This window comes from Aplidium turbinatum, chromosome 4, assembly GCF_918807975.1.
Source record: "Aplidium turbinatum chromosome 4, kaAplTurb1.1, whole genome shotgun sequence".
NCBI classification, from domain to species: Eukaryota; Metazoa; Chordata; class Ascidiacea; order Aplousobranchia; family Polyclinidae; genus Aplidium; species Aplidium turbinatum.
In genome coordinates, this window is record NC_137475.1 from 44715739 (window position 1) to 44740575 (window position 24837).

At 40.2% G+C, this 24837-nt stretch overlaps 1 protein-coding gene across 1 annotated transcript in view; it reads left to right on the top strand.

Moving 5' to 3' along the window:
- LOC145769524 (uncharacterized) overlaps positions 1–24837 on the top strand; it is a 42787-nt gene that overhangs the window by 3555 nt on the left and 14395 nt on the right. The window contains exons 2-21 of the mRNA XM_082581174.1: positions 70–226; positions 1159–1280; positions 2251–2420; positions 3497–3745; positions 4495–4649; positions 5873–6079; positions 6533–6702; positions 7106–7269; positions 7926–8162; positions 8994–9148; positions 9447–9617; positions 12566–12853; positions 14151–14207; positions 14569–14736; positions 15675–15863; positions 17516–17689; positions 19830–20030; positions 20415–20585; positions 21452–21622; positions 24485–24655. Of these exons, the coding sequence (XP_082437300.1) occupies positions 70–226; positions 1159–1280; positions 2251–2420; positions 3497–3745; positions 4495–4649; positions 5873–6079; positions 6533–6702; positions 7106–7269; positions 7926–8162; positions 8994–9148; positions 9447–9617; positions 12566–12853; positions 14151–14207; positions 14569–14736; positions 15675–15863; positions 17516–17689; positions 19830–20030; positions 20415–20585; positions 21452–21622; positions 24485–24655 (3547 nt within the window). The remainder of the gene's footprint in view (positions 1–69; positions 227–1158; positions 1281–2250; positions 2421–3496; positions 3746–4494; positions 4650–5872; positions 6080–6532; positions 6703–7105; positions 7270–7925; positions 8163–8993; positions 9149–9446; positions 9618–12565; positions 12854–14150; positions 14208–14568; positions 14737–15674; positions 15864–17515; positions 17690–19829; positions 20031–20414; positions 20586–21451; positions 21623–24484; positions 24656–24837) is intronic.

The following is a 24837-nucleotide window of genomic DNA, read 5'->3' on the forward strand; positions in this document are numbered from 1 at the left end:
AACAGAAATACTCAGTGGCCATTTTGAAACACACCAATGCTACCACAAACACTTTTATAAAATTTTTAGCTCTTCACAAGAGATTGATGATTTGATTGACAACATCGAAAGGAATTTGAATGTGAGCCAGGATTATCTCCTTATGAGAAGATTGGCCTTGGTGGAGACCGACTTCGGGGAAGAGGATCCTACGACATACCTGCATCCAGATGGCGGTGTTTGGCAGGTAGCCTAATTCATGTCTATGCTCAATTGTTTGTTTTCATTACCTTTTAATATTTACCATTTACTTGCTTAGGGTACAACTGCACCATACTAGCTGTATTAAGCGATGCATTATCACGTACAATCAATAAGGAAAACTAGTAAAATCTTGTAAGGTTTGAAACGTGTATGAATCGTTGACTTGCTGTCATAGCCGTAGGAGACTGTGTTTTTGTTTAGATGAATTAAGGTATTTTACTGACGAGGGCATTTTCCTGACGAATATTTGTTTTTGTTTAGATGAATTAAGGTATTTTACTGACGAGGGCATAAAGTTTTGCCGAAAACGTTTGAAGTTATGTAGCTATTTTATTTTATGCATTATTGTTTGAATTATGCAATTCAATCTTATAAAGCTGTTATCGATTATCTGTCTATGGTTTTCAAAAAGTATCTCTCTACCAAAGCTATAATAAAACATTTTGCGTTTATCGGAATCAATGTATCTCATAAATTATAACAAATAGGGTCTGCTACTATTCGGTGAGTCCGATTCGGTAAGTTTCTAACCTCTAACCCCTAACCTCTAATCCCTAACCCTAAAACGGCAATAATAATTAGGCTACGGTACTCAATAATTAAAAAAAAAAATTAAAAAAATCATTGAATAGGGATCGGACTCACCAAATCGGACTCACCGAAACGGGCCATTCCGAACAAACATGTAAAGGTTGTAAACTGGTGAGATGTCGAAACATCATGGTAAGATTGATTTACATTGGTAAGATTTTTTAGCGGGGGAGCGACCGCCCCCTGACTCCCATCTCCTACGGCTATGCTTGCTGTTAAGACAGTTATATCTTTGTTAGCACTGCCTAAAAAAGTCTAAAAGCATACTGCCACTTCAACAGCAGGGGCTTGGGTTCGACTCCCCTTGAAAGAAGTTTTTTGTAGATTTCACTTGCTGTTCACGAGTACTTGGAGACCAGTTCTTCCAATCCTGATGTTGCTTCGTTGTTGGCTGAAGTCCAGAGAAGTTTCGGAATAAGTTGCCTTTTCTGCAATTATGATTACAGGTTTTAACTCCAAATAATTATTAATGTTGACACTCGTAACAAAATACACAGAACAAAACGTTGCAAAATTTTCTGTATTTTTCGAGAATGCATTATGATAACTCTATAAATAGGCTCTATTTTTGATACCCAGGTGATAACAAGCTGTTTCGCGTGTCAAGAACATGCGTTTTGTACCGCATAAGAATAAAACTAACAGGTATTGCGCGTTATGTTTCTCGGCATTCAACTTTGTTTTGAAACAAAAGTTTATTTTATTTGGTTGGTACAGTATTTCGAAATACTTTGGACACTATCCAGGCTTTTACCTCGTAGATGAAGTTCAGTTCAGTTTTTTTTTTTTTTTCTGCTGACGAATAACACAATACAATAAACTAAAATAATTCTAACAGTAAGGATGGCAGCGAAAGACCAAAAGGTCACCAAAGTCAGCTGCCACCCGAAGATTTAGATTAAGTGGACGGGAAGCAAGAAAGCAAACTTTCGTGTCCACGTTCAGGCATGCCCAAGCGTCTTGCCACATATCCAATCGCATGCTACCGATTAGTATGAGACCGACGTTTGACGTTTGTAACTAACATGTTAGCTGGCTGAATTTATGTCGCTTGCATTCGCTTTTCGAAGCTTTTTAACGCTGATAACAATCAGAATGTAACACCAGATATCTGAGTAAAGTATGCAAGTTACTGCGTTCCTCTGAACAGCCTATTGTAATCCAGACGGCGAATCAACCATTTTTCACATTAATTTACATTCAACGTCTGCAGACGTTGAATCAATATAATAACGGTTCACTTGCTGTCTTGGAAGCGACAGTCTGTGTTTGAAGTCAGTCGTCTGATTGAAAACTCGTTTTGCAATGGTACAGATCAACGTTGCACTTACTTCAGAAACTACTTGCGCTTTTCATTAAATTGGTAAAGGAAGCTGCAAGTTCAAACAGCGTAAACATTTCACATCTTGCTTCCAGTGATCCGGTGCGCTCGTCGCTTGCAGCCCGAATTTATGCACAAGTGACAACCGGCCGGAACAGCCCCATAACGGTGACGGAACAAGCAGAATGGTGGTCAACGTGGTACCACACAGGGGGAAATCAATCGATGTTTACAAACAAAGTGTTTGAGTCGGAAGATAACTATGGTAAGTGTGTTTTAGACTATGAGAGCAAAAATATCCGCTGAACCACTCTGGATGATTGCTTAGCTCAGGGTGGTCCAAACTCTGGCACGCGGGCCGCATGCGGCCCGCGAACACTTTGTGTATGCCGAATTAACAGTGCTAAATCCAAGGTTTAAAAATACACCTACGTTTAATAAATACATTACATTCGCCACAACCCTAAATAAGTCGCGCATAATCGGGTCAATAGGTAACTATGAGGGAACAATGTTGGTTTGTGACGACACAAACGTGCATTGATACTTTGCTTTCTTGCTAGCACTTTCTCCGTTATGAAGCGATTAAAAAGCGACACACGGGACAGAATGGCTGATGAAACCCTGGATGCCTGCTTACGTCTGTCGACCACTGAATTTAAACCAGAGATCGACACTATAATTATGCAAAAGCAAAAAACAATAAATTGTTTTGGTTTGCTAATTTGTTGACGTGTTATGTATCGTATCTTTTTTACTAGCTGAAAATCACTTTTTGAGTCGCAAGCAGAGATTAAAAAGTGAGTTAGGCGTGCAGCAAAACATTAGGTCGATCAGAACAGCAAACTCAGTCCTTTCATTGCAACTGTATTTTGTCAGCGACAAGATTTGTTAATGTTCATAGCCTGCGAACAGTAAGAATATAGCTAAAACAGATCGAAATCTGTAGAAAAAAAGTTCAAAATCGCAACCTAGTTAAGTTTTTATTTAACAACGTTTCTACTTTCAGCAACGCGTTATCATTTTTCACTATGCGGCCCGTGAACTTTTTCTCAGACCCTAATGTGGCCCTTCATGTTTGCAGTCTTGGACCACCCTGGTTTAGCTTATTGCTTGGTCATTATTCTTTTGATCAAAAGCCTACAATTTGTATTAACTTTGATAACAATTTAAGCAACAATTCAAGACAGATAAAGAAACTCTTTCAAACTACTTCAGTTGTCTGCGTAGCACACGCTTAAATTCTAGTCATCAGGCCACGCAGATCCTACTCAGCCACTAAGCGATGTTTTCTTATTGTGCATTATATCAGTCCACAATGTTACCCTGTATCGCTTGCAGGTGTGAAGAACGATCTTTCACTTGACGTCTGGTGCATGATGGATGGATCAGTAAAGGTGGACGAGGATGGTTTTCAAAAGTCCTTAAATTTCACATCAACCTTTGCTCAAGACCTAACCACTTCCTGTCCGAGCGCTCAAGTCGGATTTTCAGTATGTTCTCAGCACCATGATGTGTACAGCCACTTGACTGGCAGCTCATCACTATCTTCGTTTCAAGCAAAGGTGTCATCGGCCACCCAGCCTCAAGGTAAGCCGGTAAGTCCATCCAATTAAATGCGATTCTTCTCATATCTCGTCGATAGGTTTACTGCTGTTATTCTTCTGGTATTAAAAATTTTCAGAAAACTCAGTAGCCTACGCGTTATGATACGTGTTATGTGTTATGTACTGATGCCAATAAAGGCGTCAGTTGAATTCCAAGTATCTTTGGCAAAATACTTATTGTCATGCTTAAAAACGGCAATAAGAGTGACTTCGTTGCTTTTCCCAACCACCAATACCTAATCTTTGCACGGGCATGTACCTGCATTCAATTTTATTGTTATAATATGAATTCGTATTTTTAAAATAGCTTTGTCTATGTCACTTACTTAAAATTTCACTGAAGAAATTAAATAATAGTTTCAAAGTCATGAATCGTCTCCGACCAATATTTGGCCGCTAAATACTAGAATCTGACTATAGAAGCGACAGGGAAAAAATTTTAATTTCCAATTTTCGAATTCCACACTTCTTTCACTCACTGCTCATGCTTTACTTTCATTCTTGTCGATTTTATGGTCAGGTCCAGTGTTCACCGTTGTGGCCAACAATGCATTGACACTTTGTTGTTAAGTTTAAGTTTTTTAATCAATTTTTTGAAACTAGATTACAAATGTATCTTACGCAGAATATTTTAAAAACTGTTTTATTTATTGTATTGTTAAATCAGTGATTTAAATTTCTGTAGCCATACAAACTCTTGCATTCAATGAAACAATTTCTTTGTTTTTTTAGTAAATACTTCAAGAAATGTTGGCTATGCTCTACAAAACACACTCAATGAAGGTTTTAACTCCGCCGACCGAATCCAGCCCAGCAATGTCAGCCAAGCTCTGGTCTTCGTGTGTGGGGGAAGGAGCTCCGACAGTTTGTCGACGCCGTTACAGAATGTTAGAATATTTTCAATTTTCGATATGCATTCATATTTTATTGTCTCTGACGCTCAAAATGTGACAAGAATCTGCAAGAGTTGCGCTTTGATTGCGCAGACGTTGGATAAGTGCCTAACTTTGTGAACGGAAAAATCTGACATCAACTAATGCTGGTGCTAGGCTACTTTCTGTGCGCGCTATTGAATGGGGAGTTCAATTCAAGGACAGCTCTCCATTCATCGGCACATAATGAATGAAATAATTCACAGACAACAACGCTGCAATAGGCCCTATGCGAAAACTTTAAGCTGTCAATCTTCTGTGACCGGTTCTGCGTCAGTGGTTCAAAGCATTTAAGCGAGTGCTACCAGAACTTGTTAATGCCGCGTACAGGCAGAGATCTTATCGTCATTTGGCGTAGGCTACCTGTCATACATTTAAAAAAAAAAAACTTACAATAACAAACTGTCTAATATTTGTTTCACAAGTATGAAATTAGTAAATTCACAAGCAGTGTTTAACTGTTTAATCGCCATTTCACTAACGGTGTTTGATGTACTCAATTTCAAGTTTTTGTAATATTTAGGCCTGCTTCATAGGAAACAAGTAAAGATTTCATATTTAGAAGAGAGTGTATAGTATGTTTTTGCGCCGCTTTTAATTCGTTTCCTTTCAAAAAATTCGTTTGACTTTAGTTTTAATTCTTTATGTTTTGAATATGAGTGTCTTTTTAGATCTGAAGGTTTTATCGAGTCATTACAGTGGTGCATGCACAAAATTCTCATGGGGAGAGGTGGAATTGCATGAGATCATGTTAATTAAATTTAAACTATAGCCTACTAGCCTAACTTAAATTTACTTCACTACAAAGACGAAGATTAAAGATTGCATTTTTTTTAACACCAACACTTCTTGCCACGTTCAACATCACTATTGTCCGAATCAGGATCAATCTCGTCTGAAAGCGATTGTATCTTATGTACTGTACAGTGTACATGTCCTTTATCGCATTAAGAACGCAAGTTGAGAAATTATGCCGAGAAAAAACTTTGAGCATGGTAAAAAACACATTTTGATCAACACAAAACAATAGTAATTTTTTTATTTTCTCAGTAACATAATCGCCTACCGGCAGTCAAGTACTTGTAAAATTGCCTAAGACTACTGCAATCTTGCCAGTCTCACCAGAAGCCGCACTTGGTAGCTGCAGCGTTAACCAATATCTTTTCAATGCTTCTCAGGCATACGATGCTGGCTTAGACGTTTATGCCGTCACAATAGGTGACGAAGAACCTACTGACAACCAGATGTTGCCTGAGATCGACAGCAACCACACCTTACCATCACCAAGCTACCTTAATCTACGTAATAGCTCTTTCCAGCGGATGATGCGTGACATGATAATTGCCGGTAGCGCAAGTCAGCTAGCCAACCAACAAACATTGGCTGTGAGTGGAATTGTGAGGCGTTTCACTTTTTGAAAGGCTAAAAAGATATTTGATGGTTTGATTTATTTCTAACCGCTGCGAATGCTGAGGTTTGTTGGTTTGTATCTTTGCCAGGGGGGGGACGGATGGGGCGATCGTCCCCTTAAAACACAGAAAGTAACTTTATTCATGATGCATTTTTGTGGTCTAATTAATTTTAAACCTACACATCATTATGTCATTGTTGAAATCGCCCCCCTCCTAAGGCTTCTGAACCCGCCCCTGATTGCTTCCCAGATTAGTTTTTACAACTTTACGTAAAAGAAACCGCTATGGATAACATTTTTGATGTTACCCAATCTGGAGTCGAACCAAGATCTACCGAAACTTGCTAACTTTCACTTCCTTGTTAACTGTTGAGTGCTTGGCAACCCTGAAAATTAAATGCAGTAAACCCAACAATGTTCCTTGCAGGATGTCACTTTCGGCGTAGTTTGCCGTCTTGTCAAGCGGGATCGTGTTCGTCAGAGATTCTTGGCTCGGGGGTTCGATCCTCCTTCATACCCGGAGTCGGAAGAGCTGGAGAAGGAGGTAGTCAGTAAATTCAAGTTGCCCGAAATGAACTGCACCGAGGGAGAAATAGAGTATGTGGTTATTTATTTAACGCGACTCAATCCTACAAGTTTTTGTAATTTGTGACGATAAACAATAAAACAAAATGACCGTTGTATCTACGTTATATCTTTGAAATTTAGCGATGACCTTTGTTTTTTCATCGATCGTTTGTGTTTAAGTTGAATGGTCCGATTGTATCTTCAATGCTTTGCAGGCTTACTATGCTGGGTTTCTCTGTGTTCGACGAAGGAAACAATTTTTTTTTTATAATGTTAAATGTAGTGTTGTTGCTTAGTTATGTCTGTTTATGGTTTACTATGCTGGCTTCACTAATAATCTTGAAACCGTTTTTAGCGTTTGGAAAGAAGCAAATTGTTACCGATTCCATTCTTGTAATCTCGCTAGTTTTTCAAAAATTCTTTCTCGTCGCAGCGCAGCGCTGAAAGATGAAGAAGATCCAGAGGTATTGGTTCAACAGGAGGAAGACGCTGGAAGAGGAGAAGAGTTGTTTGCGCAAATGTTGCAAATTTTCATCGGCGACACTCTTAGATATAATGTATCATCTTACATGACTAATGTGCTGAGGTTGGAGAAATGTGAGTATTTCAAGTTCACTGCAGCGTTCATTATAGTCGTGTTTTTTATTTCCGTCCATCAAAGCAAACATAGACCAAACAAATTGACCAGCTCTTATTCTTTACTTTTATTACGCAGTGAAACGACAGAGCAGAGATATCTGTTTGTAGTGTACAATAAAATCAGTATCAAGCCACAATTTCTTCGTTTGTTAGAAGAGACGCAGATTTTCATCACTTTTTATCCTTGAATGCATATCCGAGTGGTGAGAACCCTGGTACGGCATTCGAAAGGGCGCCGGTTCGACACCGCTCAAGAGTATGCAACTGTGTATTTGGCAATACACTTAACGGCATGCCTGAAAGTGGACACGAAGATTGGCTTCCTTGCCTTCCCGTCCACTCAGAAACTCCAACGATCGGTCGTAAGCCTAGATACGACAAAAAAAAGCTTTGCAATTGAACGTGGGAGATAACAGTTTATGAATTTTTTATCTGACACTGTGCGGTACACTGTGTAATTGTTCAGGGGGAAACATGGGTGGAAGTCTTTCATGCAGCAGACATAAATACTTAGGCACAGATTCCATTTATCTTTTCTAATTATTATGTGTTGATATCTTTCAAAATTAACTTCTGAAATGATAAACTTCACGAGTACTATTATTTCCTTGCAGCAAAGTGGACAATGAAGCTGTGGTTTTCACTAGACGGGTCAAGGAATGTATCCGATGAAAATTTTTTGTCGATTTTAAACTTTTCGGCCGGCTTGGCTGAAGATTTTAAAACCTCCCCTCAAGTTAAGATGGGTTTCTCTGTGTTCGACGAAGGAAACAATATCATTGTTGGTTTCGATGAAGCTAACGATTCTGCAGCTATTCAGTCAGCTATTCTGTCTACTGAAAGGCAGGAAGGTAGCATGTACTCAGGCATAATCACGATCATCATCATCATTATGTTGATTGATTGATTGAATCTTTATCCTCGGACTGGGAAAGCTTGCAGAGCTTAATCCTGGCAGTTTTGCATACTTGTAGAGGCTTTGAATCACTGACGCAGGCCGGTCACCGAGATTGACAGAGTAAAGTTTCCGATTGTTGAAGTCTTGTTGCCGGGGAATTATTCCATCCATTAGATGCCGCTGAATGGAGAGCAGTCCTTAACGTGCGTTGCTCAAGCGCACATCCCGAGAGTCGAACCAGCGCCGCTATTGATCTTGAAGTTTCTTCGTTCCAGAAGTGACGCGCTAACCAATTGAGCTTCCTCCTATCGAGGGTTGGATACAATGCGCCATTATTCTCGGTTATGAGCTGTTCGTACTGCACTTTCATAACTTAATTTTGTTCATTTAGTGATGTTTGTTGTCTAAATCATTCTTGGTCTGCCTTTGTTTCTTTTACCGTTTATCTTTCCTTCTATTAATGATCTTTGTGTAGAGTATTGCCTTATCGTGTTACCAAAATATTTCAATTTTCTTTTTTTGACTATTTGTAAGAGAAGAAAATTGAAATATTTCGGACACACAATGGCGATGATCAATCAGCGTCTATTGCACTTTAGTTTCGTATATTTTTGGTTTTAAATTGTTATCAGTCAGCGATTTAACATTTCTCATAATTTGATGTTCACAAAATCCGTATTCCAAACAGCGCTGATGAATTGATACAAAGTTAAAACCTTGCACATTAACTTGTCCCTTTTTTTCCAATTTCTCTGTTTCACGAATATTTATTACAAATGCACAGTTACCAAGGTCACAGGAACGGCCTTGAGACAAATCCGTGACGATGGCTTCAACGTCCGCCGTGGTGCGCGACCGCCAGGTGGCGATATGCACCGCGTTATTGTCATGGTAACCGCTGGAGGCGCGACAGATGACGTCACTACAGTGAGCGATCTAGTGAGTTTTTTTTTCGAGAAAGTTCTAACTGCGCCTCTGTTGGAACGATTCCTCAGGTTCCGATGAAAGGAACCTTAAAATTTCGCAGACGACTTATTTTAACATCCCGGCAGCTCGTCTTAAAAGCATCAAGTTTTGTAAAAGACAAACACCTGATGTCCTTCGGGCATTGGAATAACGCGGTCACCTAGGGCTTTTATCGCTGGCAAAATTTGTGACACGAAAAACTTCCTTTGTTGAAATGAAAAATTTGATGGAATGCCGGGTTTGTCTGAGTGGAATTTGTGTGTCGCGACAGATCCATGACGAAGGGATTGTGGTGTTTGCCATTGGGATCGGGAGAGAAGTGAACAAACGAAAAATCAACGCAATCGCTTCAAAACCGGCCAACAAGTTCGCGTTTCATCTAAAGAGCTTCGACGAATTGGAACCTGTCATGATCACATTGTTATTTTATCGGATGAACAGAGTAAGTGCCTGTCACTTTCCTTAGCAATGCTTAGCCTTAATAATGAAAGACATTGCAGACAGATTTATCAACAGATGAAGATGCTTTTTGCATCATGAGCTTCATTAGCACTTTGAGTTTTCTTCTTTCTTCAGTTGGCCCGAACCAAGCATCCACGGCCTATATAATCTATATTTAGTCCAAGTGTTCCATTTCTTTGATCTTTAGTGGTACCGAACCTCTTATTAATCTTGACCTAGTTTATGTCAGACCAGAAGTGAATATTTGCACAGAATTCCATAGACACAATATTTGTGACGACATTTAGTATAAACTATGCAAGTGCTCGGTTTAACCACCAAAATTTCAATAACTACTTTCGGAACTTGCTGATATTCTTAAAACTAAGCTATTGAATTTTAATCTTTGAGTTCTGGCATTTCTTAAAGAAGATATTCCCAACAGAGAAGAGCATATCTTGCTTTGAAATTTCAGCATTGAGCGTAAATAGATTTTGGGCCAGATCACATTATTCCTTGTTGGTGTAGAAAACGTCTGACCCGAAGCTAAGTGAACAGCGCCCGACTGTTTGAGCCCATCAACAAGATCAAACAACTTTTGGGATCTGCTGCTTGAGAAACGAACTAAAAGCAACTGGTCTCATTTTAGTTTAAAAAATATAAACAGTAGCGTCAAATATAGTTATTACTTTCTAAACCTCCACAGCTTGTTTCACCCTAAGAGAGGGATCATCAAAAGGTCCTGAAAATATGCAAAAGCAATAAATCGGTAATATCTGAAAAAAGATATCAAATAATATTTCTATTTTCCCTAACATCATCTTCAAGTACCGATCTTTACTTGGAATAGCAATATTTTTCAAAGAATAGCCGTAGTTAATCTTTTCTAGATCCATAATAACTGGATCGCAGTATCAAAAAAGAGTGGTTTGGTTGGTTTTTGAACCTTTATCCTCGGACTGACAAAGCCTTGATAAGTTATTCCTGGTAGTTTCGCATACTTGTAGAAGCTTTTGACGAAGGGCCGGATTGCGCAACTAACTCAGTGCTGGAGCAAGATTAAGCAATGAATACTATTAATAGCCTACTACAAAAAGTGCTCAATGCCAAGCACGCTGCTTGGCTTTTTTGCTTAGCACTGGGCACTTTTGTTGTATTAATAATATTTAGTGTTTAAACAGTAGCGTCTGTACAAAACTTTTGTGCGACAATTCGTGCTAACTCATGAAAATAAATCAGGCATCCAACCGACAAACTATAAATGACGAAGTGATATGTCTGGATACAGTAGCGTATTTAAGGGGGAGGATAAAGGGCGATGGCCTCCCCCTAATGATCAGGTAAAAAAATAAAATACAAATTTTGCAAAAAAAAAAAAGTTGTAGCGCAATAATTGCTTGGATGATTCATCCTAGCGCGGGGGCGGGGGTATAGCCTACTTTTTGCAATGTAATTTGTCAACAGTTTTTCCTCCTTTTCTTGACAATTGCTTGGCACAAATTCACGAGAGATTCAATGAGCACTGCTCGCTAGCTTTTAAAGTCAGCACATTTCTGCCTTCATTGATTCATGAAGATGAGGGCTGCACAATCGACGAGATTTTCGACTTCTACCAAGAAATGCTGGATGTTGAACTAAGCAATTGCTTTGCAGCTACTATTGAATTGCGAAGATGGAGAGCGAATTGGCTTGCAGTTTCTGTGGATAAACGACCTGCGACTCTTGTGGATGCGTGTCAAGCGGCTGAACAACTCGGCACTTATCTGATTTAATTATCCATAAATTACTTCGAATCTTTGCTACGCTTCCAGTTACAACTGCCTCCAATGAGCGATGTTTCAGTTCACTAAAGTACCGGTACCTGACAAATTATTACCGCACGACCAAGACCATGACCGAGCCACGTTTGGATGGTCTAGCTCAGATGTATTTAAACAAGGATATTGTACTCGAGTATGATGCAGTCATTGATATATTTGCCAAGCGCAGCCATCGCATTAAACTGTAAATTGTCATTGCGAATCGCCGAGAATGTTCAAAAGGTATTAGAGGTCGGAATGACTAACTTATTGTTTGTGTTCTGAAGTGTTCGATATCTTTCGTTGGTTCATTGATCGGAACAGTAACTTACTTCTGCGGATTGGCTCTTGATTTTGGATCCCCCTCTCCCCTTATCTGACGGTTTCAGCTAACCACCTCCCCCCGTTGTGACGCATCATATGACATTTTGATATAACCCACCCCTATTTAAAGGGTCAAACAAGTATAATTTTAACCCAAGTAAAAAAAATTTGAACCAATTAACTGCCATTTTCATCAACTTTGAGCTTTCTGTGTAACCTACTACCGTTGACTACCCCATGTGTACTACCCCCAGACCCCCATTGGCCACCAGCCGCCGATTCAACCGCTACCAGGCTGACTGATACAATGTCTTGGCCTCCCCCTAACAAAATTTCTAAATACGCCACTGTCTGGATAGTTATCCCGTGTACACCTAGTATCGTCTCGCGGCACAGCAGAGCTGAATAAACTGACCAAAATAAAAACGGAATGCCATTACTTCAAAGTGATGGGTTATGAAAACTCTATAAGTTAACGTTTACTCTCCCGCGTTTTTCTTCAAACGCTTCGCCTCGTTTTTCTGTTGTACCAAACTCTCACAGTCCCTGTTTTTAAGCTATTTTGTGTAACAGAGTGAGATGACATTCAATTTTAAAAGTACGTTGCAGGAAGCAGGACTTCAAAGTGTGTCGTTTTATGGAATGACCCATGCAAAGTTTCTTTTTGATTTAGTTACAACAATAATCTCAGTAGACCTACAACTTCATTGTGCGACTACCTTAGAAACTTCATACGGTTTCAATGTTAAACTTGTGGCAACCCTAACCTCATGGTTTTCTATAAATCCACGTTTTATAACATTCTTGAAATATTTTTTCATTTAAGTTCTTCGTTGAATCAACAACTACTACCTCAACAACAGCAACTTCGACGACAACAACAACAGCAACGTCGACAGCAACAACTTCCACAGTCAGACTTGCATCTCAACCAGCAACTTCGTCTTCTACATCTTCCAATACCATCACCACATCTTCAACCACCACCGCACAGACTCCCACCGCCACTTCCACAAGAGCCACACTTCCACCCCCATCAACCAATCCAGCTCCAACTTCAGGAGTTGTTGTGAACCTCCCCTTGGAGACCAGTACAAAACCTGTCGCGTTTTCGGTATTGTGAAAAAATTTGTGTTTTTTAACAGTTGCCAGTAATTTCTATGCTTTTTGTTGCTCCCTGTTAAATTATAAAAAGTACAATAAGAAAAATTATATTTTTTGTGATTATTGAATAATTATATTTTCACCTCAGGATCTGGTAATTTTGAACCATTTTTCATAACTTTTGTCGCAGTAATGCAACTTCTTTTATCGAATCTTCTAAATTGTATCGATAACCTACAACCCGCAGAAACAGCAGGTGATAGCATCTGGCGTGGACGTGGCTGTAATAGCCTGTGGACTTGAAGCCAAACGTTAGGCCTCATTTCGCACCGCAGACAGGGTTGCCATATTGGCGGTTTCAACGCCAAATTTTAGAAACTTGACGTTTTTTTAATACACTATCATATTAAGGTGTTGCACGGTCGTAACACCTTAGGCTTCGATTGTAATCACGCTGTTGACAATATCAGCCCAAAATGCAATATTATGAAAAGAATCGTCAAGATTCAGGAAAAGTTTTCTTTTCAAAACTGATGTTTTGTAAATAGGCTTCTGCGCATTGATAAAACAGATTTTTTAAACTATTTCAATGCTGAAAAAAAAATTGAAAAGCGCCAAAATATATCAAAATACCAAATTCGAAGTGGCCTGCCAAACTCATTAAAAAACGCTCAAATTTCGAAAACTTGGCTTAAAAATGGCATTGTGCAATTATGTTTGTCGTGCAAGATGAGTCGTAGCGTTTGGCTTCCAGTCCAGATGTTATTGTAACGACGTCCACGCATCTGATCAAAGTCGCCGTCACTCTGCGAAAGTGGAACAAAGTTCTGCGTCCTTTAGGCTGTCTATGAAACTTTAGACAAAAATAAAACCTTTTGATTGGAAGTAAAACTGAAACTTATCAAGCGAACGGAAAAACTTAATGTGTATGAATTTGTTTTTGTTTTTATATTATTATGGTTTTCTTTTATAATTATCTCATTCTCTTCTTTCCTACTTTTTTCTATTCTCTTCTATTCACTTCTTTCCTATTTTACCCCTATAAAGGTTGGGTCTGCTACTATTCGGTGAGTCCGATTCGATGAGTCCGATTCAATGAGTTCTTAACCTCTAACCCCTAACCCCAAATCTCTAACCCTAAAACGACAATGATAATTAGGCTACGGTACCCAATAATTAAAAAAAAAAATTGAAAAAATCCCCCGTTAAGGGATCGGACTCACCGAATCGGACTCACCGAAACGGGCCATTCCTATAAAGGTTCAACCTGTAAATGACGTCATTAACAACTAACTCGTTTCTTACAGCCAGCACCGTTCTCGTCGATGGGTTCTGTGATCCAGTCTCGCATTGCAATGGATCCGGTAAGTACTGTCAAGGTCGTGTGTGGCTTGTTCAATGTTTGACGTTTTCAGGCTGAGAGTGAATTTCAATGATAATTTTAATCTCATTGGTGCTTCTGTCTGACACGGGAACGGAGGCATCACAATGAGCGATTATTTGCACATAAACGAATGAGAAAATTGTGATAAAACCTTGAAAGGTGTAAACGTGTAGAAACAATTGTTTAGATGAGAAAATTTCGTTCATTACAACACGTTAAGTTAGACTAACTTTTTCAGTAGCTAGTATCGCTACAATCTATTGTTACAACTGCGTTGCTCAACTGAGCGATCTGAAATTAGTAAATTTACGTTTCTCGTGCATCTCTTTTTCTTTGTCCAGAACGAAGGCGTTCCAGGGGACAGAGATTTCCAATCAGGAGGCGACACGTCTTACCAAGCAGGAATATTAGTGTCGCTGCTGTTTCTTTTAGCAATCGCAGTTGCGACCGCTTTCATTGTCGTGAAGAAGAGATCACTGAAAATAACCGACGAAGAAGCCAATGTGGATGTATGCGTTCCTTAACTTATTGGCTTGCAATAAATTTGATTATGTTTTTATCCTAATTTGTTTTGTAAGGTTTCCTAATCAAGTTTTTATTACGATTGCTGAAAATTGCCATGTTTGATGACATAAACTTCATGCGATAGGTGTCAAATATCAAATTTTAAATGTTTTTCTCTTGTACATGCGACAACCTGTATTGAGAATTACTCTATTTTTTTTTCGGTAACTTTATTTAACGCAATGTGTGTCGGTGTTAGGTTGTGACGAATATCCATTATTTTGTTGGAAGTTAAGGTAGAGCGTGGGGGGTTACACCCATGTGGAGATAGCAAATCGTCTGATACTCTCTGCGGCAGTATAACCACTAACCAGCTTATAGTGCTGCGTAACTGAGTGCTCTGGTACAGCGCTCGTAAGGACACTGGTTCGACACCGCGCAAAAACACGCAGCTGTGTCTTTACAAAGACACAGCGGCATGTTTGATGGCTCCCTTGTCTTCCTCTCCACTTAATGTTAATCTTCAATCCCCAGGTATAAGCCGGACGCAATGAAGAATGAAACTTAGCCTAGTACTGATGGTCAGGTGGAATTTCGTTCTTTGCGTTATCTAATGGTAGTAGTTTCGTTTGGCATTTTCACTCTTGAGGCTCGTTGTCTTTTAGCCAGTTTTTAAATATGTTTCCGCATTGGTAAACTGTGTTGACAAGCTTTGGCAAGATGCCGGGGTTGGGTCAATATTAGTCTGGCAGCTCATCAGTTGTTAAACCAAGTATGGGAGTTCGATCACCTTGTTTGCCAGATAGATTCCTCAGTGCTCGCAAGCCTCCACTCGACGACAACCTGTTCAGTGTTCACCCAGGTCGTGGCGGGGCAGTGGTTGTATTATCTAATGCAGTAGTTATATAATATTATAACAGCCAACGCATCAGTTGCTTTTCAGATGTCCACAGATAAACTCTTGAGGGAGTTGCGAATGTTGACCGAACGAGCGCGGGAACCTGGGGCCTCCACCACTTGCTTCAACAAGTTGTTCAAAAAACTTTCAGTTGCTGATCGTCGTGGTCTTCCAGAGGAAACCCTAAAAGACCCCTATAACGCTCTTTTTGACTTAAAAAATCATCATAATCATGTAAGTAATGAATGTAGTGTAGGCTATGGTGATCTTTCAAGCATTGGTTTTCACGTTGTTGACACTTCAAATAGTGATCTGGCCAGTTATGGACGCTCTTGGCTTATGCCGATTAGCACTTTACGGAGGCACCTTGCTGTGCATTGCAAGGTGCATTGCGCAAAGCTCACTGCTTGCAGTTTGAGCACTTTGGCAAGGTTGGCGGTACCATTTTTGGAGCTTAGGTTCCACAAATGGGAAAACGTCACATTGAGGTATACTGTATATCACCATGGCCAGACCCAGTGTACCTACTGCACTGTGGAGGCCGGAAGGCCGAAACGGTGTGCGCTGTCTGCGGTTATGTTAAACTTGTGTATTTAAAACCTACGTTAATCTTTGATAGCACCATATAGTTCTACTTCGCTTGTAGCAGTGGTTGGTAACAGTGTCGGCTGGTGAATTGTGAAAGTGGGGCGCAGCCTTGCCACGTCTTCACTGAAGGCGAGTAAAATAGCGAGAGATCTAGGGGCTCCCCCAGAAAAATCTGAAAAATTGCATTTAACTTGATGCATTCTGAGCGTATTTTCTGATTTAAATTACGTTGAAAAGTTCAAATAAAAATTTTGCGTTTTTTACTTTATCATGCAGAGGCAGAGAATTAATTTTTGAAATTTGCTAGCTGAATAATAATAATAATAATTGTTTTTTTTGCGCCCATTGCGATAACATGCAGTACACTGCGATACAACATACGACAGGAAGCAGCGAAGTGACATATAGTCTTCGAGTCTGCTGCTCACCTTATTTTGGCTTGCCATTAAGTGTCTTTGCCGAGACACAGCCGCGTGCTCTGGAGCGGTGTCAAACCCACGTTCTTTCGAACGTAGCGCAGACGTTCTCACCACTCGGCTACGCAGCCGACAGCCGACACAATGCATATCTGTAACTGACTAGATCACTGCTTTGCTGTTAAGAATTAATCAAATAGAACTCTGAAAAAGTTAATGATAGAAATGTTTATCGACATGTTCCCTAGGCTAACTATTAACTAACTTTCTTCTTCTACTGAGCTAACCAACTTACCAGTAGGATCAACCTAATAGCCTGCCGAAGTTGTTCATCATCTGAGTAAACCATTCGTTCGTTGCTTCCAAGCTGTTACTCCTGACCTGTCGGTTGGTAAAGTACGAGCACAGCTTCAAAACCATCTGATGTTATCGTTACCGAGACAGGAAAACTACGTCATCATTTTGTTTTGCCTACCAAAAAAACAATACTTGCTATAAAGCAGGAGAGAAGCCACAAAAAGTGAACGTTGTTTAGATGTTCTTGAGATTAAAATGAGATAATTATCTTTTCTACGTCGCTGAGTGGAAATAACTTAGTATGGTCGCAACAGCGTAAGGATAAATGAAGCAACATAGATACGAAAGTATAAAATTAATGAACAGCGTGGCCGTTGAGAAAGTAAGTTGGACCATGTAGCTACTGATGAGACCCTGACTTCCAAGAGAACACTTCTAAAAATAAAAGAAATGCAAAGTATGTATAGTGTTTTTCAAATTCTCGACTTATAAGAAGAATGTGGGTTTTTAAAATTTTCCTAGACGGGGATCTGAAACTACTCCCCTAGACGGCTCATGACATTATTCAGTATCACATCTTCACAGATCACGAAAGAAATTGCACTGATTGTGGAGGAATCGAAGAACAAACCACCTGAAAAAGGACTTCTACATCGCCTGCAGAATCACCTCTACATGGCTGAAAGGGTTTTGACGGACCAACGGAAGTTGACCACAGCGTACGTGACGCTCGAGGACTTGTACAATCACTTGAAAATCGTAAGAACTTTAACGTAGCCACGAGCATGTTCCAATGTAAAATATCAATTAAGTTTTTGAGTTGTTACAAAACCAACTGTTGACTTAAAATGACCAAAAGCTAGATATACGTATCTTCTCATACCTGAAGGACAATAAACCCGATCTAAGATTCATCGTCGTCGTCAGCTCCAGCTCGTGTCCGAGCATTGTATTTGTCTTCAAGTCGAATTTGGCTTTAGATGGTGATGTCGGATGTGGCTATGGAGACCCAGTCTGTGATTCTTCCACCTTAATTTTTTCTTCTCCATATTGACCTGTCACTGGCAAATTGTTCCCAGGGAACTTGAAAATTATGGCAACAACGTGTCGGTCTTTATATAACGCAAACTTAAACATTAGCCCAGAAGAACATAAGTTCACACCTGACGCAACCGAGGACCATTGTGATGCTTCAGTTGAAGACCATTGTGATGCATCAGTTGAAGACCATTGTGATGTTTCAGTTGAAGACCATTGTGATGCATCAGTTGAAGACCATTGTGATGCATCAGTTGAAGACCATTGTGATGCATCAGTTGAAGACCATTGTGATGCATCAGTTGAAGACCATTGTGATGCATCAGTTGAAGACCATTGTGATGTTTCAGTTGAAGACCATTGTGATGCTTCTGTTGAAGACCATTGTGATGTTTCAGTTGAAGACCATTGTGATGCATCAGTTGAAAACCATTGTGATGCATCAGTTGAAGACCATTGTGATGCATCAGTTGAAGACCATTGTGATGCATCAGTTGAAGACCATTGTGATGTTTTAGTTGAAGACCATTGTGATGCATCAGTTGAAGACCATTGTGATGCATCAGTTGAAGACCATTGTGATGCATCAGGTGAAGACCATTGTGATGCATCAGTTGAAGACCATTGTGATGTTTCAGTTGAAGGCCATTGTGATGCATCAGTTGAAGACCATTGTGATGCATCAGTTGAAGACCATTGTGATGCATCAGTTGAAGACCATTGTGATGCATCAGTTGAAGACCATTGTGATGTTTCAGTTGAAGACCATTGTGATACATCAGTTGAAGACCATCGTGATGTTTCAGTTGAAGACCATTGTGATGCATCAGTTGAAGACCATTGTGATGCATCAGTTGAAGACCATTGTGATGCATCAGTTGAAGACCATTGTGATGCATCAGTTGAAGACCATCGTGATGCATCAGTTGAAGACCATTGTGATGTTTCAGTTGAAGACCATTGTGATGCATCAGTTGAAGACCATTGTGATGCATCAGTTGAAGACCATTGTGATGCATCAGTTGAAGACCATTGTGATGCATCAGTTGAAGACCATTGTGATGCATCAGTTGAAGACCATTGTGATGTTTCAGTTGAAGACCATTGTGATACATCAGTTGACGACCATTGTGATGCATCAGTTGAAGACCATTGTGATGCATCAGTTGAAGACCATTGTGATGCATCAGTTGAAGACCATTGTGATGCATCAGTTGAAGACCATTGTGATGCATCAGTTGAAGACCATTGTAATGCATCAGTTAAAGACCATTGTGATGCATCAGTTGAAGACCATTGTGATGCTTCTGTTGAAGACCATTGTGATGCATCAGTTGAAGACCATTGTGATGCATCAGTTGAAGACCATTGTGATGTTTCAGTTGAAGACCATTGTGATACATCAGTTGAAGACCATTGTGATACATCAGTTGAAGACCATTGTGATGCATCAGTTGAAGACCATTGTAATGCATCAGTTAAAGACCATTGTGATGCATCAGTTGAAGACCATTGTGATGCATCAGTTGAAGACCATTGTGATGCATCAGTTGAAGACCATTGTGATGCTTCTGTTGAAGACATTATGATGCTTTTTGAACTCAGCACCCAAAAATACATGAGGCGGCATTAAAAATGTAGCCAAACAAAAATTGAGTTACATACTAGTGTAAGCATGGCCACCTGGAGATTTGGCAGCCATGGTGTAATTAACGATTTAACATTTAGCGGCAACAATACGTGGATGCCAGCTTTGTTATTAGTAATATAATTTACACAGCACCTCGACGCTGTATATGATATAGAAACAAAATTTATTTTGAAAATCATTCACAATCACCGCCAACATAATATTATTTAGAACCGTATGCCGCCCGACCATGAAAAACTGATGAGAGAGTTGAGGGCAGCCACACAGGAGGCAAAGGACGAGCATGCCACAACCGAAAGCCTGCACCACCTTCAAAAGAAGTTAGAAGCTGCTGAGTATGTCTATGTCGACCCAACACGACTTGTAGCATCATATGAAGCGCTGGACAACCTCAAGCACCGATTGTATGAAGTGAGTGATTGCGTGGGGTTGAGCGTTAGAAGGAAGGAGATAGCGCTAGAAGTAGGTTCTTATGACAGCTCCATCCGATTATTTCCTGATTTTTGAAGCCAGTTTTTAAAAGCACTTCCGCATTGGTGCACTGTAAAATATTGTAACCACTGGGTAGTGCAGTCCATGAACAGTTTAAATTCAAATAACCAACAAGTTGCTTGCTGTTTCTAAAAAATGAGAAAAAAATAGAGTAACAGACTCACTGCCTGCAACCTTGTTGGGAGGATGCGACATCTCCCAGTTGTAACCAATATGCGTTTTGACAACCGCTGCAATCACATTAGAAATACACGAATCACCAACTTCGCTTTAATATTTTTTTAACTCTTCTCATCGTCACAGGTTGTGGACGACTTGAACGAGTTCACGTTTGAAGCGAAGACTCCAAGTGCAGATCTGACATGTGTTCTCAACCTGCAGAAGCAGCTGGATCTCGCTGAAGGGATGCTCATTTCGGAGAAGCATTTGAAAGTTCCTTATGAGGTTCTTGAAGAACTGAAGCTGCGCCTCAACGTAAGAAAGCATTCATTGTGAAACTGGGCGTGGCTGATGTACAATCGTCAACTCAAAGGAATACAGTAGTTTGAAATGTCCTTCTGGCGCATAGCCTACAAGCTAAGTTGCTACCAATCAGCGCTAGTTCGGCTCTCGGGGTAGGTGTGCGCATGAGCAATGTATTTCAGGACTTCTCTCCATTCAGCAACACCTAGTGGGTGGAATACTTCCCTTGAAATAACCCTTCAGCAACAATCGGAAACTTCACTCTGTCAATCTCGGTATATGGCCCTGCGTCAGTGGTTCACAGCCTCTGTAAATATGCGAAACTGCAGGAATAACGTGTCAAGGCTTTGTCAGTCCGAAGATAAAGATTCAAAACCAACCAATTAAAGTGAAATGCTGCAACTGATGCGCCGCATTTTTTCCACGCCTGGTCAACCAAGCATCAAAATTAAAGTTTGTTATCTCACAATCCTGTAGATAATTAAAGTCTTCATTCAGTCATCATGTGGAAGCATTACATTTTACTATTTAGTGTACTGGTACTTGCTTCCAGCTAAAATAAAAAAGGCCTTTTCAAGTTAAAATGATTTCTATTTGAATAAAGACCAACTTGAGAGATGTGGGTATGTACGTTGAATGTCTTAGTAGGTATTCTGCCTCTAATGGACACAGACTTTGCAAAGTAACTGGACGTTATAAAGTAGAATTGATGGCTTTAGTAGTGCTTTCGTTTCTGAGCAACTGCAAATGTAGCAAACTTGACCACATTATAAGATTTCACTCTCACTGCTCAACTCAAGAAATTGCAACATTAGAACCCAATCTGCCTGCTACAAGATTCGCGCGCGGCGCTTTCAGACTCTTGTCCTTTCTCCCAGGCGATGAAACATCTGCACGATCTTACTGAAATTGCGTTAGGGCCCACTGCGACCCCATATTGCCTCCTCAATCTTGAGAAGGAGGTAGATGTTGCTAAGAACATGGGTATTGGTAAAGATAAGGTCAAAAAAGCGGAAGCAGCTGCCGATCTGTTAAAGAAACGACTCAAGGTGAGAAACTGAACTGAGGTTATCAGCATTGTCGTAAAACAATAACTATAGCCTACTTTAATTGACATCATCTGATAGGCTACATTGTACAACGAAATAAACCAAACTACACTATTGCTGTTATTGTTATTCGTGGATTGTCTGCACACGTCTATTGCGTTGGATCAGTAAAAATCCAGTGTTGAGAGCATCTACACAACGCCGGGGAGGAGGCCGGCTTGACACGTGGTTTAGTTACACCTTAATGGCGTATATCTTCCCAGAAACCAAATCAGTCGTTTTTTATACATTGATTCAACGTTTACAGTCAATTTGAAAAACGCCTGATGCTGTCTGAGATGTCCTTGGCAAACGAACTGATGCCATCTTGCATCACATCTGCTTAGTGGTCAGTGTGTCAGACTCTGACGGTAGGAATGGGTTCAACGCCCTGTCGGGTCATAACAAATCCTTTTCATGATGAAATTGAATCTTATTCTTGCTTGACAATCAACAAAGGAATATATTCGGGGTAATAATGTACTCAGTCCCACCTTTAACCACTTCCGCTCGGCGGTCGGCTATAGCCGACATTTTTTTCCTTGCCAATTCGTCGGACGTCGGCTACTCCCGACAGATTTTTCTTGGTTTGACTGCGGTAGTCGGTTTTTGCCGTCCTTTGCTAGCAGTTGAGAGGGGAATCACCTAATGGTTCTGTTATCTTGAGGCAATGATTCAGCTGTAATAAATCAGTGTTATAGCGGAATTTTGTTTGTGAGAAATTTGCCTGTGACGTAAGCTTTCTGAGCAACTGTAGCCTACTGTTTCAGCAGATTTGCTGTTCGCATGAGCGACTTGAAGGTATTCCAGTGGCTTGCTTAGCTGTAGAGGTGGCAAGGCGAATCTTTTGTTGTAAACCGAAGTATTTTTCCACAGGGGCGGGTTTAGTCTGATGGAGGGCCCGGGGCACTTTTAGATCGGGGGCCCCCTTGCAAAAAATATTAAAAACTATCTCTACGTCTACAGTAGCATTAATCCAGCACTGCACTGCACTACACAGCATTTTGCAGAAACTTCAAAGGCTGAAAGAAAAAAATATACCACAAAATCATTTTTTTCACGTCTGGGGGCCTTTCAAAACGGGAGCCCGGGGTACTTGCACCTGGATGGTGTAACCGATCGTTCGTTCAAGATAAGACCTCTGCTTGATGAATTTCTCCACAATGTTCAGGAAGTCTATTGTCCACAGAAGCACATTTCTGTGGATGAATCTATGCTGAAATTTCACGGCAGGCTAAAGTTCAAGCAATACAATCTTTCCAAGAGGGCACGGTTTGGACTAAAGCTGTTACGACTCTATGAATCATGTGGGAGTATGTGTGGATACACCTGGAATTTCAAACATAGGATCGAGAAGGATCGAGACAGTGCTGTACCAGCAAGTACAAACGTGGTCATAAATTATGCCATGATTTACTTGGAAAAGGTTATTATCTTTTTATCGATAGGCTAACTGGTACAGCAGTCCACAGTTATTTTGCACATTGCTGCAAAACAAAATCCACACAGTTGGTACAGTTAGGCTGAACCGGAAGCACATGCCAAGCAATCTTTCGGGAAAAAAATTAAAAAGAGGAGAGCACGTGTTCAAGACAGCAAATGGTGTGATGGCAATGGTGTGGACAGGTGCGGATTTAGGGGGGGCAGAGGGTGCAGGTCCCCCGGCCCCCCTTTTGAAGGGCCCTTCGACGTGGAAAAAATGTCATTTTGTGTTATTTTTGTTTTCCTTTCAGGCTTTGAAGTTTCTGCAAAATGCTGTGCAGTGTTAGATTAATGCTACTGCAGCGGTAGAGGTGGTTTTTCGCGCCGTTGGTGCAAAAAAAAAATTTGTACGGGGCCCTCCGATCTAAAAGTGCCCCGGGCTCCCCATCAGCTAAATCCAGCCCTGAGTGTGGAAGGACGTAAAGATGTTCTACATTGCATTCATCAGAACTATGTCCAACAGGTAAAACCAACCTCAATGGAAATCCCATCATAAAACCTACTTGTGTGATTTCGTACAATCAAGGGATGGGGGAGTTGATCGTTCAGATCAGCTTTCAGCAACCTGCCGCTCTGTAGGAAAGCACACAAGATGGTACAAAAAGTTGTTTTTTTATATAGTGGACATAACATTGGTGAATTCATTTCTACTATTCAAAATGCTCCATCAAGAGCACGGACGATTGACTTTGCCAAACTTCAAAGTCATGCTAGCCCTTGAGATGTTGGAATCAACAGAAATTCCAGAGTACCTAAACCCTGGCCGAAAAAAATATTTTCCCACCCCTGACCGTCTCAGAACTGAAGATGGACATTTTTGGATTTCATTTTTCCAAGTGTTCGTTTATTTCGATGTAAAATCAAATGTCAATCACTGACAATGTTCGCCTTTTTACAAGACAACACTGCTGTTTTCATTTTTGAAAGTGTTCGTTTATTTCGATGTAAAATCAAATGTCAATCACTGAAAATGTTTGCTTTAATACAAGACACCACTGCTGCATTCATTTTACAAAGTTTTATTTTTTAATTTTAATGCAAAATTAAATGTCAATCACTGAAAAGGTTTGCTTTTATCAAGACACTACTTTTTGTACAAGACAGTCAAAATGCAGAAACGCGAGAAAAAAATGCCGTTTACCGCGTCACGATCACGGAGCGCGAATGCCGATGGGAAGTGGTTAAACGGCTACATTGACACTGCCTGCTTTGTAAAGCGCTCAGAGCAACACATATTTGCGATACAGCACTTTTTTAGGCCTATACATTATTATTCTTATTATTTTATGACACAGTCATGAAACTGTGGTCATAGAGTCACTCATTGTTGTCTCAAAATAGGCCAAAGATGACTTGAAAGCTGTCATTCACGAATCGAAAAACCTTAAAGCTGGACACCCAACTCTGGACAAGCTTCGCACGGCTTTGGATGTCCTACAAAACCTTGGCATTCCTGAAGAGCACCTGAAAGATGGGCGTCATGCCTTTGAAATGCTCAGGAAGCGTTTGAACGTGAGTGGCGTGCTTTCTTTTTGTTAAAAGTTTGTTCACTGCATTGGAGCAATATGCTTGGAAAGTTGGATCCGTTTACAATTAACACAAAGTTCTCAACACTCAAACGATAGTAATCTATAAAAATCCGCCCCGATAGCTCAGTTGGTTAGCGCGTGACTTCGGGAACGAAGAAGCTTCAA